Source organism: Anomaloglossus baeobatrachus, chromosome 3 (assembly GCF_048569485.1).
Source record: "Anomaloglossus baeobatrachus isolate aAnoBae1 chromosome 3, aAnoBae1.hap1, whole genome shotgun sequence".
In the NCBI taxonomy this organism is placed as follows: Eukaryota; Metazoa; Chordata; class Amphibia; order Anura; family Aromobatidae; genus Anomaloglossus; species Anomaloglossus baeobatrachus.
The window spans coordinates 99,853,000-99,866,816 of NC_134355.1; the positions used below are offsets into that span (position 1 = coordinate 99,853,000).

The window sequence follows — 13,817 nt, forward strand, 5'->3', positions numbered from 1 at the left end:
CTGTTCATCGTTCCCGGGGTGTCACACACTGCGATGTGTGCTACCCCGGGTACGATGAACAATCTGACGTGCAATTCTAGAGAAAGGTACGATGTGTATGTGATGAACGTTTTAACGTTCAATCACAATCGCACGTACCTGTCACACACTGCAATGTACTTAAAATGCCGGATGTGCGTCACTTACGACGTGCCCCCGCCGACACATTGTAAGATACATTGCAGTGTGTAAAGCCCGCTTTACAAATTCTATTGTAGTAAATACTCACGGAAAAATCAATATAGAGCCGTACTTTGCTCACTTCTGTGTTTAAAGCCATTGCTTTGTATGAAATTAGAGCTGAACAACTACATTAACAATAATTCCAGATCCATCACATTGCCTGCCATTTTACCGGACATAGAAATGCAGTATACACTATTTTGTCTGGTATTTCCCCCAGGATTTGTGATGAACCTTCCCTGACCAAAGCCTCTAACCCAGATGTGAACACAGCCTAAAATGTATTATTAAATCTTGATTTGTAAATACGTAAAACACAATGTTCTGTACAGTCCCCGTATTTAAAGTATATCTGTATAATTGCTATATTATCTACAATTTTCCTGCTAGGTCGGATAGTTTTTGGCATATACTACATGCTGCATGATGCTAAATGGTGCATGACTGGAAAGAGGCCAAACCCCATAAAGTCTACCTTACGACGCTCCGAAGCAATTATGTTACAGCTCGGGCGGTTAGCTTTATTATTACATCTGTGCTAAAACTAGACCTTAGTGAGTTACACTTATTAGTTAAAACACATACTTAAACATATCCATTTTATTTCCTCTTTATTTTCTCATCTTTTCTTTCTCATATACAGAATAATATGGACACAAAACTAGATCACCAAATTATTAATTGACTTCTATGGGATAGGGGAGAGTATTGTGGGCACGCACAGTAGTCATTATGCAGGGGGATAGAGGACAGAGGTGAAGGTCAGCTATGGCCATTGTGAGGTAGCCACCAGCTATATTGTAAATGATTGCTATGTATCACAGTGGAGGAGGTCCTCTGTAATATAAAACCGGAAATGTTTACTATGGGAGTTGTAGTTCCACAAGTCTTGTTAAATGTATTAAGTGCCAGATGTACGAGTTGTCAGAGTGCTGGGCGGCTCTGACTATTCAGATACCTCCACCTATGGGTGTGTCTGGTCTGATATATGAGACTGGTTGTTTGTTCACATGGTCTCTGTGTGCTTGGAAGCAGTTCACTTCCCGGAGGCACACTGCGTGCAGACCATGTGGGTTTAGAGCCAGCTGCAGACTTCCCTAGAGACACTGGCTAGGAGGCCAGGTGTATGGAGCCTGTGGTCGCTCTGTACTTTGGAAGCTGGAGTCTTTCTGAAGAATCTGGACTGGCAGGAGTCAGTGGCTGGAGCAAGTCACAGTTCCTAGTTGGTGATCACAGTGAGGCAGTCTTCCAGAGTGTCTGTTGGAGCATTGCGCAAACTCCAGAAAAGTAAACTCACTAAAAGAGGGTTGTATACTGACCAAGGTCAGTGAGTGGACAGTGCTATACCTCCACTGGGATACTGCTGCGAGGGATTGTATCCGAAGCCATGTGAGTGTGCCTGCGGATGAAACAGGCTGTATGTCAAATACGTTTCTGTAAAGCCAATGGAAGGCTCATGTTTGTGTTTGTTTGAAGCCGGAAGAAGGCCTTTGTTATATTGCTGCAGTGCTGGTTTATGTATGTGAATAAACCAACTGCACTGTTTAAATAGAAAAAAAATCCTGTGTGCCTTAATCTAGCAGCCAAGTGAGTATCTCCCAGTACATTCAGTGAGCACAGCCTCACACTGACCTAATGTCAGTGCTGTACGCTGTGTTATCTGCTTCCAAAGTTATAACTGAGGTGTAATTGTCATTGTACTCCTAACCTCTAGTATTCTTAGTACAATATGAATTGTAATCTTATTTTGAGTGCTCAATGGCCAGTGTGGCTAGCCTGCAAACAAAACAACAAACAATAAAAAACACAATTCAAAATGTGGCTCTTCCATCTGGATTCTCAGACTGAAAATCTGCGATGTATATAAATTGTATTTTACCAAATCTCATACACATGCTGCAGTAATAATCAATGGAGGAAACAAACCTGCCTTGACGGTGTGAATTTTTCCATTATGCAATGTACATTTTTTAAATAATGTTTAAAATAATGCAATAATACACATATAAGTAGTAGAATGCGGCTTTTATTTTACAAAGTGAATGTGAATATCAAGACACTGATAAAGTTAAACCCCCTGAATGCCCCATGGCTGCACTGGCCACACATCACCGGTAGGAGGGGGACTGTCTTCTGGATGTCTGAGAACTGCGTGAATTGCTCCGTTCTGTGAATGTAAATTAGGGATCGGTCTTGGCCATTTCCCTGAATCCTGTTTTTGATAAGTGAGCTTCAGCAGTGAAACATCTGCTGGGAACCATGCAGGCAGATCTTGGGTGAGGTCATGCTGCTTTCCACTGAGCTTCCTCTTTCTGTTTGTAGCTATTGAGTGCATGTGACCCTGTGGCATTTAGGAACAGCCCAGTTCCCTGAGGAACGGCTGAACCACTCTCTGTTTTTATCTCTCTCCACACAAAGCCTCCATGACGCTGAAAAAGGAAACAGAGTTGACATTAGCCAGAGGAACACAGGCAGAATGAAAATGCAGCTGTGGACTGAGCAGAAATATCGGCCAAACCTCCATATAGTGATATGACTTTCCTAGACATTAGCCTGATGTCTAAGAACTGGTAGTCATGGCAAAATGACCTTTCTATGAAGCCCCCACCTAGGAATGTCATCTGAAGCTACTAAATATATAAAAGCTATGGGGTCAGGTGAAAAAATGAAGTCTGAGATACTCAAAGGGAATCTGTCAGCAGGTTTTTGTTACCTCATCTGAGAGCAGCATGATGTAGGCAAAGAGGCTCTGCGTTCAATGATGTATCACTCAGATTATTGGGTGCTGCGGTTCTGACACAATCAAAGGTCTTAGATTTAGCAATGCAGCAGAGCTGAGAAAGCTGCTCCTGCCTACACCAGGCTTTCTATAGACATTATATATTGATAGTGAGCTGCAAATCAGAGGAGGGGATGTATCGGACAACATAGCAAGTGTCAGCTAGTCACAGTAATGATAAGCTATTACTGCTAAAACAAAAATTGCAAATAAAGAACACTACAGACCTTGACAAGAGAAGCATCGCTACAGCACGCTGTCTTCAGATTACATACTAAAAACCTGCTGACAGATTCCCTTTAAAGAGAGTATCCATATACATATTTTTACTATGTGCCCATAAACTAACAGGTAGGTAGTTGATAAGAGAGCAAAAAAAAAGAAAATCTCCAGCTCGTCCTTGGTATGACGTCTCGTATAGTCCGGACAATGAAGAAGAACGGTATCTCACTACTGGTGAGCGTAAGCCCCGTTTAAGAAAGCAAGTCATTCAAGACGTGTCTGGTTTTATGCTTGTATACTAACCTTTACAAGTGTCTATTTCAGAATGTCTAGATTTTAATATTTTTCATTAAAGTATGGATTTTATCAAGCCGGTCTCTCGAAACCTGGATCAATTCCCCCTTTCCACAGTTGCTAACAGAGGCAGCCACCTGTTTATTGTGCCCAGTGCCGTCACAAGTCTTCACCAACCGCTCCTGCCGTGGATTCAGTTGCCCAATGTCAACAGAGCAGCTCTTCTTCTTCTTAGCTGCTCTGTCGACAGGGTGTGTCTGCTGGCGTACTGCTGATTGACAGCCGGTTTCCCGCAATTAGACAGAGGAGAGCCGACTGTCAATCAGGATGATGTGGGCAGGCATGCCCTGTCAACAGAGCAGAGGGGAAAATAAGCCGCCACTCTTCCGACAGGAAGTCAGCGGAAGACCTGGTGACCTGGTACAATAGGCAGGTAGTTAGCAACTATCAACTATCTGCTTGTTTTCAAAATATGGTCATGCTGATAGAGCTGTTCTTATGCTCAATATAAAATTAGATATATATGCAAACGATAAGAAGTATGGATAATAACATTGTTCTATCTTAACTGCTAAAGATATTATGGACTTTATATGACTGTTTATTGTTATATTTAAATATTACTATCTATATACTGAGCTATCTTTATATGGCAAATGTCAGTTGTACCATGTTTGAAATTGTTAATAAAACGAAGTTAAAAAAAACCCAAAACTATCTGCTTGTTAGTACTAAGGCACATTGTAAAAAAAAATAATGAAAAAGTCCCGGATATCATCTTTAACTAGATAGTTTTCCAGGTCATGTTATTTTAGTCTTCCTCTTTCATTGACCCTAAAACTTTTGTCTAACAAAATATTTCTATATGAAGTTGAATGTAGGTTGTTCTTAATCCAGTGTTGGTGTCTGTCAGTTTCCACATTGCACTGAAACAGAAAACTAGGAATATGCTGATGTAGCCAGTGCCACATTTTTTCCGTTGTAGGAAAAGTGTTTTGGGTTTTTTACATCCCATCTGTACACACCCTCACTGTGCTGGCTACATACAGTACATAAGAGAAGTAAACCAGAAGTTTAGTGCAGGCAAACGTTTAAGTAGGAGTTTACTACTGGGTAAATAATCAGGGCTCTTTTTCACTCTTGGTACTTTAACCAATTTCCTTAGTAAAATAAAGACTAAAGTCGGAGGAATCACATCACAGATCTGTACACTCTGTATACAAACAGAAACTATATTGGTTTCGATTTTATTCAGAAATAGTTGGAACAGATCTCAGTTTTGACAATTCTTCACATAAAACAATAGTAGGTTGAGGCAGGCCAAGAACGAAAAGCAACACATCCAACCTTCACATACCCGGCACAACTCCAGAGAACGATGCTTATCCATACAGGTATTCTATGTATGCATTAGCATTAAAGAGAATCTGTCAGTAGGATCAGCCCTGCTAGGCCATCTATATGGGCATGTAAGTCATAGAAAGTTGGATAAAAAAGAGAATTTTGTTACTTACCGTAAATTCTTTTTCTTATAGTTCCGTCATGGGAGACCCAGACCATGGGTGTATAGCTACTGCCCCCGGAGGACACACAAAGTTACTACACTCAAAACGTGTAGCTCCTCCCTCCTAGCATATACACCCCCTGCTAGCCAGTCCTAGCCAGTTTAGTGCAAAAGCTGAAGGAGGACATCCACCCACAAGAAGAGACAGAGTAAAATCCGGAAGAACCGGAACCTCTGTCTACAACAATAACAGCCGGTGAAGACACACGGAACAAGAAACCTGCCAACAGGCAATAGGGAGGGTGCTGGGTCTCCCATGACGGAACTATAAGAAAAAGAATTTACGGTAAGTAACAAAATTCTCTTTTTCTTTATCGTTCCTATGGGAGACCCAGACCATGGGACGTTCAAAAGCAGTCCATGGGTGGGAATAAACAGACAACTGAGAAGCAGGCAAACCTAACTTCACAAATGGGCGACAGACGCCGGAAAAATGCGTCTGCCCAAGCCCACGTCTGCCAAAGCATGAGCATGCCTTGGGTAGTGCTCCGAAAAAGTATGCAGACTAATTCGAGCTGCAGTCTGACAGACCTACTGAGCCGTAACCTGGTGCCTGAAAGCCCAAAAAGGCGCCGACAGGTCTGATCAAATGTGCTCTGATCCCCGGCGGGGAAGGCACTTGAGTACACTTGTAGGTCTCGGAAATGGCCGACCTAAGCCAACGAACTAGGGTCGGCTTAGATGCCGAGAGACCGCTACGCTGACTAGCAGTCAGCACCAGAGAGAGGTGCACCGCCTAATAACGGCGGTGCGAGACACATAGATCCGGAGCGCCCGCACCAGATCCAGGATATGCAACGCTTCCTCAAGCGATGAACAGGAGCTGGACAAAAGGAAGGCAGGAAAATTGCCCCGGATAAGGTGGAAGCAGTAACCACCTTAGGGAAAAAAGTCCGGAGTCGGACGAAGACCACCTTGTCTTGATGCAAAAGACCAAAAAAAGGGGGTGACTCCGAGAGAGTGCAGCCAGAACTCTCTGGCGGGAAAATATAGCCACTAGAAAGAATACTTTCTGTGAAAGATGAAACAAAGAAACCTCCCCAAGAGGCGCAAAGGGGGGTTTCCGGGAACCGGGAGGACCGGATTAAGGTCCCAGGGCTCCATAGGCCGCTGGAAAGGCGGAATGATGTTGAGATGCGCCCTCAAAGGAGCGCACCGGAGCCAGCCGGACAATACGCCGCTGGCACATACTGACAGAGCCGAGACCTGTCCCTTAATGAGGGATAGTCCTATCTGTAGACCGGACTGTGGAAGGGACAGGAGGGTCGGCAAGTCCAAAAAGGTCAAAGGACACTTTGGAGCTCGAGTCATAGCGGAGATGACTTCAGGAAGGATATCAGAAGTCGCCAAGATCCAGGACTCAAGAGCTACGCCGTCAATCTGAGAATTCAGAATTCTGACGAAAAAAACGGACCTTTTGAGAAAAGGTCTGAACGGTCCGGAAGATGCCATGGCAACCCAACGGACAGAAGGAGCAGGTCAGAGTGCCAAGCCTGCCTGGGTCAGTCTGGAGTATGAGAATGACCCGACGGCCCCCTTTACTGATCTTGCGCAGGACTCTGAACAAGAGGTAGAGGGTGAAATACGTAAAGAGACGAAGCTGGGATCAAACATGAACCAGTGTGTCTACCGCAAAACCTGAGGATTGTGGACCACGGTTGGACAGCTGAAATAGTCTGCCTCGCAGTTTTCACATCTAGGATGTGGGCTGCGGATACGGTGGACTAGGAGTCCCTTGTCCACTGAAGAATGTTGAGCCGCCAAGATTGCCAGGCGGCTGAGTGACCCGCCCTGGAAGCTGATGTAGGAAAACGCTGTCACGTTGTCCGACTGGACTCGAATGTGCCTAGCCGCCAACAGATGGTGAAGGCTTAGAGAGCTAGAAATACAGCTCTGGTTTCCAGCACATTGATCCAGAGGGCTGATTCGGACAGAGTCCAAGCGCCCTGCGCTCCACGGTGGAGATATACTGCTCCCAAGGCGGATAGGCTAGCATCCTGGTGAGGATCACCCGGGACGGGGCCAGGAAGGAGCGCCCCTGAGACAGAGTGGCCGAAGCCACCACTGAAACGAGCCCCTGGTCAGTGGCGAAGCCACCACCCCGTGGGAGGAGGGAGTTCGCTTGTACAGCGGAAAACATCCAGTCTCAGAGGACGCAGGAGGAACTGGGCAAGGAATCGCTTCCATTGACGCCACCGTCTGACCAGCACCTGTATATGGTGTCTGATAGAACGACGTCGACCGCCAGCGGAGGGACTACTGATCGACTAAGAGCAGCTTCACAAGTGCCGACAGAGTCTCAAGAAGGCCGTCCAGGGCAAAAGATCACTGCAAATCCCTAGGGGTGCAGGACCTTAATCACAGCTGCCCCAATGAGAATACTCGAGGGGCCGTGGCTAACCCCAAGGGAAGAGCCACGAATTGGACCACTCCGATTGTCAAAACGTAGTCAACGCTGGTGTGAAACTGCGATTGACTCCTGCAGATAGGCATCTCTGATGCCGATGGCTGCTAGGGAATCTCCTTGGGTTCTTGATTGATCCGGTGAAAAACACACGGAACAAAACCGAGACTCCATGTGAAAACGCCAAACCTGACTATGCTGCAGTCTGACAGACCTACTGAGCCGTAACCTGGTGCCTGAAAGCCCAAAAAGGCGCCGACAGGTCTGATCAAATGTGCTCTGATCCCCGGCGGGGAAGGCACTTGAGTACACTTGTAGGTCTCGGAAATGGCCGACCTAAGCCAACGAACTAGGGTCGGCTTAGATGCCGAGAGACCGCTACGCTGACTAGCAGTCAGCACCAGAGAGAGGTGCACCGCCTAATAACGGCGGTGCGAGACACATAGATCCGGAGCGCCCGCACCAGATCCAGGATATGCAACGCTTCCTCAAGCGATGAACAGGAGCCGGACAAAAGGAAGGCAGGAAAATTGCCCCGGATAAGGTGGAAGCAGTAACCACCTTAGGGAAAAAAGTCCGGAGTCGGACGAAGACCACCTTGTCTTGATGCAAAAGACCAAAGAAAGGGGGTGACTCCGAGAGAGTGCAGCCAGAACTCTCTGGCGGGAAAATATAGCCACTAGAAAGAATACTTTCTGTGAAAGATGAAACAAAGAAACCTCCCCAAGAGGCGCAAAGGGGGGTTTCCGGGAACCGGGAGGACCGGATTAAGGTCCCAGGGCTCCATAGGCCGCCGGAAAGGCGGAATGATGTTGAGATGCGCCCTCAAAGGAGCGCACCGGAGCCAGCCGGACGATACGCCGCTGGCACATACTGACAGAGCCGAGACCTGTCCCTTAATGAGGGATAGTCCTATCTGTAGACCGGACTGTGGAAGGGACAGGAGGGTCGGCAAGTCCAAAAAGGTCAAAGGACACTTTGGAGCTCGAGTCATAGCGGAGATGACTTCAGGAAGGATATCAGAAGTCGCCAAGATCCAGGACTCAAGAGCTACGCCGTCAATCTGAGAATTCAGAATTCTGACGAAAAAAACGGACCTTTTGAGAAAAGGTCTGAACGGTCCGGAAGATGCCATGGCAACCCAACGGACAGAAGGAGCAGGTCAGAGTACCAAGCCTGCCTGGGTCAGTCTGGAGTATGAGAATGACCCGACGGCCCCCTTTACTGATCTTGCGCAGGACTCTGGACAAGAGGTAGAGGGTGAAATACGTAAAGAGACGAAGCTGGGATCAAACATGAACCAGTGTGTCTACCGCAAAACCTGAGGATTGTGGACCACGGTTGGACAGCTGAAATAGTCTGCCTCGCAGTTTTCACATCTAGGATGTGGGCTGCGGATACGGTGGACTAGGAGTCCCTTGTCCACTGAAGAATGTTGAGCCGCCAAGATTGCCAGGCGGCTGAGTGACCCGCCCTGGAAGCTGATGTAGGAAAACGCTGTCACGTTGTCCGACTGGACTCGAATGTGCCTAGCCGCCAACAGATGGTGAAGGCTTAGAGAGCTAGAAATACAGCTCTGATTTCCAGCACATTGATCTAGAGAGCTGATTCGGACAGAGTCCAAGCGCCCTGCGCTCCACGGTGGAGATATACTGCTCCCAAGGCGGATAGGCTAGCATCCTGGTGAGGATCACCCGGGACGGGGCCAGGAAGGAGCGCCCCTGAGACAGAGTGGCCGAAGCCACCACTGAAACGAGCCCCTGGTCAGTGGCGAAGCCACCACCCCGTGGGAGGAGGGAGTTCGCTTGTACAGCGGAAAACATCCAGTCTCAGAGGACGCAGGAGGAACTGGGCAAGGAATCGCTTCCATTGACGCCACCGTCTGACCAGCACCTGTATATGGTGTCTGATAGAACGACGTCGACCGCCAGCGGAGGGACTACTGATCGACTAAGAGCAGCTTCACAAGTGCCGACAGAGTCTCAAGAAGGCCGTCCAGGGCAAAAGATCACTGCAAATCCCTAGGGGTGCAGGACCTTAATCACAGCTGCCCCAATGAGAATACTCGAGGGGCCGTGGCTAACCCCAAGGGAAGAGCCACGAATTGGACCACTCCGATTGTCAAAACGTAGTCAACGCTGGTGTGAAACTGCGATTGACTCCTGCAGATAGGCATCTCTGATGCCGATGGCTGCTAGGGAATCTCCTTGGGTTCTTGATTGATCCGGTGAAAAATACACAGAACAAAACCGAGACTCCATGTGAAAACGCCACACCTGACTATGCTTGAAAAGCTAAAGATCCAGGTCGAAAGGCACCGCCCTCTTCGGGGACTAGTAATAGATTTAAGCAAAAATCTCAGAACCGTTCCCAGTCGGGAACCGGTACAATTACTCCATTGGCCTGCAAGAAATGCCACGGCCTGTGAGAAGGCGGCGGCCTTGGAGCCGGGAGAAGTTGACAGAAAAAATCTGTTTGGCGGGTGGACAGAATTCCATCCTGTAGCCATGGGAGATATAATCCCGCCCCCACTGAACGGAGACGTGTTAGAACCCTACGTCGCCAAGTGGAGAGAGCCTGCCCCCGACCAAGGAGGTTGTTGGCGTGGCTAGATAGCTCGGAGGAAGCTGACTCAGTGGCAGCATCTCCTGCGGTCTTCTGAAGACGCAGCTACGAGCCATTTGGTTCTATGAACCTAGGCCGAGCTAGAGGACGATCAGATGGAGGAACGGAAACCACCGAAACCTCAACTGATTCCTGCCCTGGACAGGTTCCCTGGTTTAGGTTTGTGGCAAGGAAGAACACTCCCCGCCAAGAGCTTCCTTAATTTCATCCAGTTGGTTCCGAGGAAACTGGTCCCTCCGAAGCCACAGGGGCCTGCGGATAGCGAGGAAAGTAACCAAGACCACCGCCGTGCGGTGTCCAGCATGGCAGACCTGGCAGAGGATGAAAAGACTGAAGTTCAGGCAACCGTTTTGGGCATAGAGTCCCTGTGAGGGAATGCATCTCCTCCAGAAAAGCAGAGAAGGTACAAAAAAACCCGCCTGCTGTAAAGCTGAGGAGAACGAAGCTCCTGCCGCCCCCATACCGACTTGGCCAAAAGGACAACCGGGCGGACCGCAAAACCTTAAGTGAAGAGCCATCAGCCACTGACATAACGGTCCGGGCTGAGCCACCTGAGGTGAATGAGCCCACTTCTTGACCACCATTGGTGGACAGGGGAAACAGTCCTCAGAATCATGCTTCATGGGAAGCGACTGTCAGAGCGGACCCTGGGCTGGTCACAGGGATCTGAAAACTGGAGTGGTTAAGGAACACACGTTGTGTTCACCTAGATAAGGTAATTCCGGCGGATTGAGGTCCAGTACAAAATTAATGTACCGTGGATCCTTATAGAGGTGCCGTCAGCCACTGATACAACTATCCGGGCTGAAAGTCTAGACACCGGAGTGGCCACCCTTGGCGAATGAGTACACTCCTTGACCACCTCTGATGGGAGGGGGAGACAGGCAGCAGAACCCCGCTGTGGGGTCTGCAGGACAGGCTGTGGGCTTGGACGCAGCGGGCTGAAAACTGGAGTGGTTAAGGAACACACTCCTCGTCCTGTTAAAGGTATACTGATGCCTTTCTGCCAGCGGGGAATACTCCCCTGATACAGGCGGATGGATGTCCAGTACAAGTATAATGGACGCAATCCAATCATTCGCATCTGCGTCACCTACGGACGGATCAATTAAGTAGCGTCCGAGCCCCTGTAGAGACATCCTCCTCGTCCAGTGAGTCAGCTCGTAATCGGAGCTGCGGGACGGGGAGGACAGGGGACCCTGCGTCTCCCTGTCAGGAGGACGGGGTCTGAGCCCAGAAGGAGAGTCCCTTGTGAGCTTTGCTGAGCGAGCTGAAGCAGAAAACACCCTGAGAAGGGGGCTGCATGCTCCGCAGATGCCGGGACAGCCGACCCCTGGAAATAGGATTCCCCCAGGGGTCAGCCACCGAAACCGGAGCAGCTGGAGGGACCATTAATGAGCCTCCAAGCTGAGGGGCCACAGTGGTTATGAGCTCGGTACAGCCGTACGAGACTACCTGCAGTGGACAATAAAAACAGCCTGCAGCCTCGTTCTGTGAGACATGCTGCAGAGGTGGGGGCTCTGTCTAGAATGTCTAGAATACCCAAGACAGGGGTTCAGCCTGGGGAGACTCCAGGCTGAGGCACCACCACATAAGAACCATTACAGTGTGGGTCTGTGCCGGTTCAGGCAATATCAGCTTACATGCAGAACATGTAGTGTACAGCCTTGGAGCTTTGCTCCTAGTGTGAGACATGCTGCTGAGGAGGAGGTTCTATAATAAAGAATTAACTCCTTCAGAATGCGCTGAGAGTATATAAAAGTGCACAACCAGAGGTTGTGACTTATCAGGCCGCTATATGAGTGCCCCCCGGATTCCAAGCCTGGACCCCCAGCCAGATATTCACTCCCTCTGCACTGCAGAGCAGCCAGCGCCGACCAGTGTACTAAGAACGCTGAGAAAATGGCGCCAGAGTGAGGGGGAGGGCGGGGGTTAACCCAGGAGCGGGAATCGGAGGGCTAAGGAGATGTACAGGGGAGGGAATCATCTCCTCAAAAAGGAGTGTCCTCCCCTGAGCAGAGCGGCCGGCGGGCGGCGCTGCAGTGTCCCCCTGCATGACTGACATGCAGGGGAACGAAACGAAACTAGGCCGCGGCTGAAGCCGGGGCCTAGAGTTATGCATGCGGCCGACAATCAGGCATCATCGGCGCGGTTCTCAGTAAAAACCGTGGAACCGGCCGGAAACACAATAAAACGCAGCATTATCAAAGTAAATCACTGTTCCCCCCAATAAAAGTGCCCCACATTGCAGAAGGACCCTCTGAATAACGTCTCTATACTTAGCTTTGAGACGCAGGGCCCAGTCTCTGGGTGGGGTGGGGGTTCAGTGCTCCGTCCAGCAGGGTCCTGCAAAAGGGCTGCGGATGGAGGCCGGTCTCCTGCAAGGCAGTGAGAACCGTGTAGGCTCTAACTTCAAGCCAGAGCCCCTAAGGGATGGTGAAGGAGCGCGGCATGAAGGGCTCCTGCCCTGAAGTCAACCTTAACAGCACCGCCGCCAGGGGGGTGAGAAGGGACATGCCGGGAGTCCAGTGGACCCGCTTTTCTTCCAAATCTTTAGAAAAAATGAAAAATCAAAAAAGGATGCATGTGTGTGTGTGATCCTCCTGACACAAAGCATGAAACTGGCTAGGACTGGCTAGCAGGGGGTGTATATGCTAGGAGGGAGGAGCTACACGTTTTGAGTGTAGTAACTTTGTGTGTCCTCCGGGGGCAGTAGCTATACACCCATGGTCTGGGTCTCCCATAGGAACGATAAAGAAATAATATTTTGATACACAGTATGTGATTCAATGTTTTATGAGCTGTTAAAATCTATGGACCGGACATAGATCTCCTTGAGAATCTGCCTCCAGAGCTTATTTTAAAAGAAAGGAGGCATTACCAGTGTGAAACATGTAGATCAGGAGAGCAGACTGTCAGTCATTACATGTCTCACACTAATAATGCCTCCTTTCTTTTAAAATAAGCTCTGGAGGCAGAGTCTTATGGAGATCTACAATTATGGCTGAAAGTGTCGACACACCCTTGAAATTGTTTTAGAAAATTAAGGATTTCTCCCAGAAAATTATTGCAATCATACATGTTTTGTTATACACGTTTATTTCCTTTGTGTATATTGGAACTAAACACAAAAAAAGAGAAAAAAGGCAAATTTGATATAATTTCACACACAATCCCCAAAATGAGCCTGACAAAATTGTTGGCACCTTTCGAAAATTGTTGGTTTATTTCAAGGACATGATGCTTGTTCAAAATCACCTGTGGCAGTAACAGTTGTGGGCAATATGAAAACACAGCTGAAACTTAATAAAAAGGGGAGAAGTTGAGTTAATCTTTGCAGTGTGTTTCTGTGTGAGCCACAATAAGCATGGAGAACAGAAAGAGGTGAAGAGAACTGTCTGAGGACTGGAGGACCCACATTGTTTAAAAATATCAACAATCTCAAAGTTACAAATCCATCTCCAGAGAGCTTGATGTTCCTTTATTTACAGTGTACAACATAATTAAGAAGTTTACAACCCATGGTACTGGATGCGTATGGCAGAGAAAAATTTATGAAAGACTGCAATGCAGGATAATCCAGATGGTGGATAAGCAGTACCAATCAAGATCCAAACAAATTCAAGTTGTCCTGCAGACTCAGGGTGCATCAGTGTTAGCGTGAACTATCCATCCACATTTGAATTAAATGAAACACTATGGCAGGA

General features: G+C 48.2%; 1 protein-coding gene across 1 annotated transcript in view; it reads right to left on the reverse strand.

The window, feature by feature from the left end:
* Positions 1-2,247: 2,247 nt before the first annotated feature.
* Positions 2,248-13,817, reverse strand: part of CIMIP6 (ciliary microtubule inner protein 6) — a 50,021-nt gene continuing 38,451 nt past the window's right edge. Inside the window, 3 exon segments of the mRNA XM_075338090.1 lie at positions 2,248-2,465; positions 2,467-2,543; positions 2,546-2,651. Coding sequence (XP_075194205.1) covers positions 2,403-2,465; positions 2,467-2,543; positions 2,546-2,651 — 246 coding nt within the window. The 3' untranslated portion in view covers positions 2,248-2,402.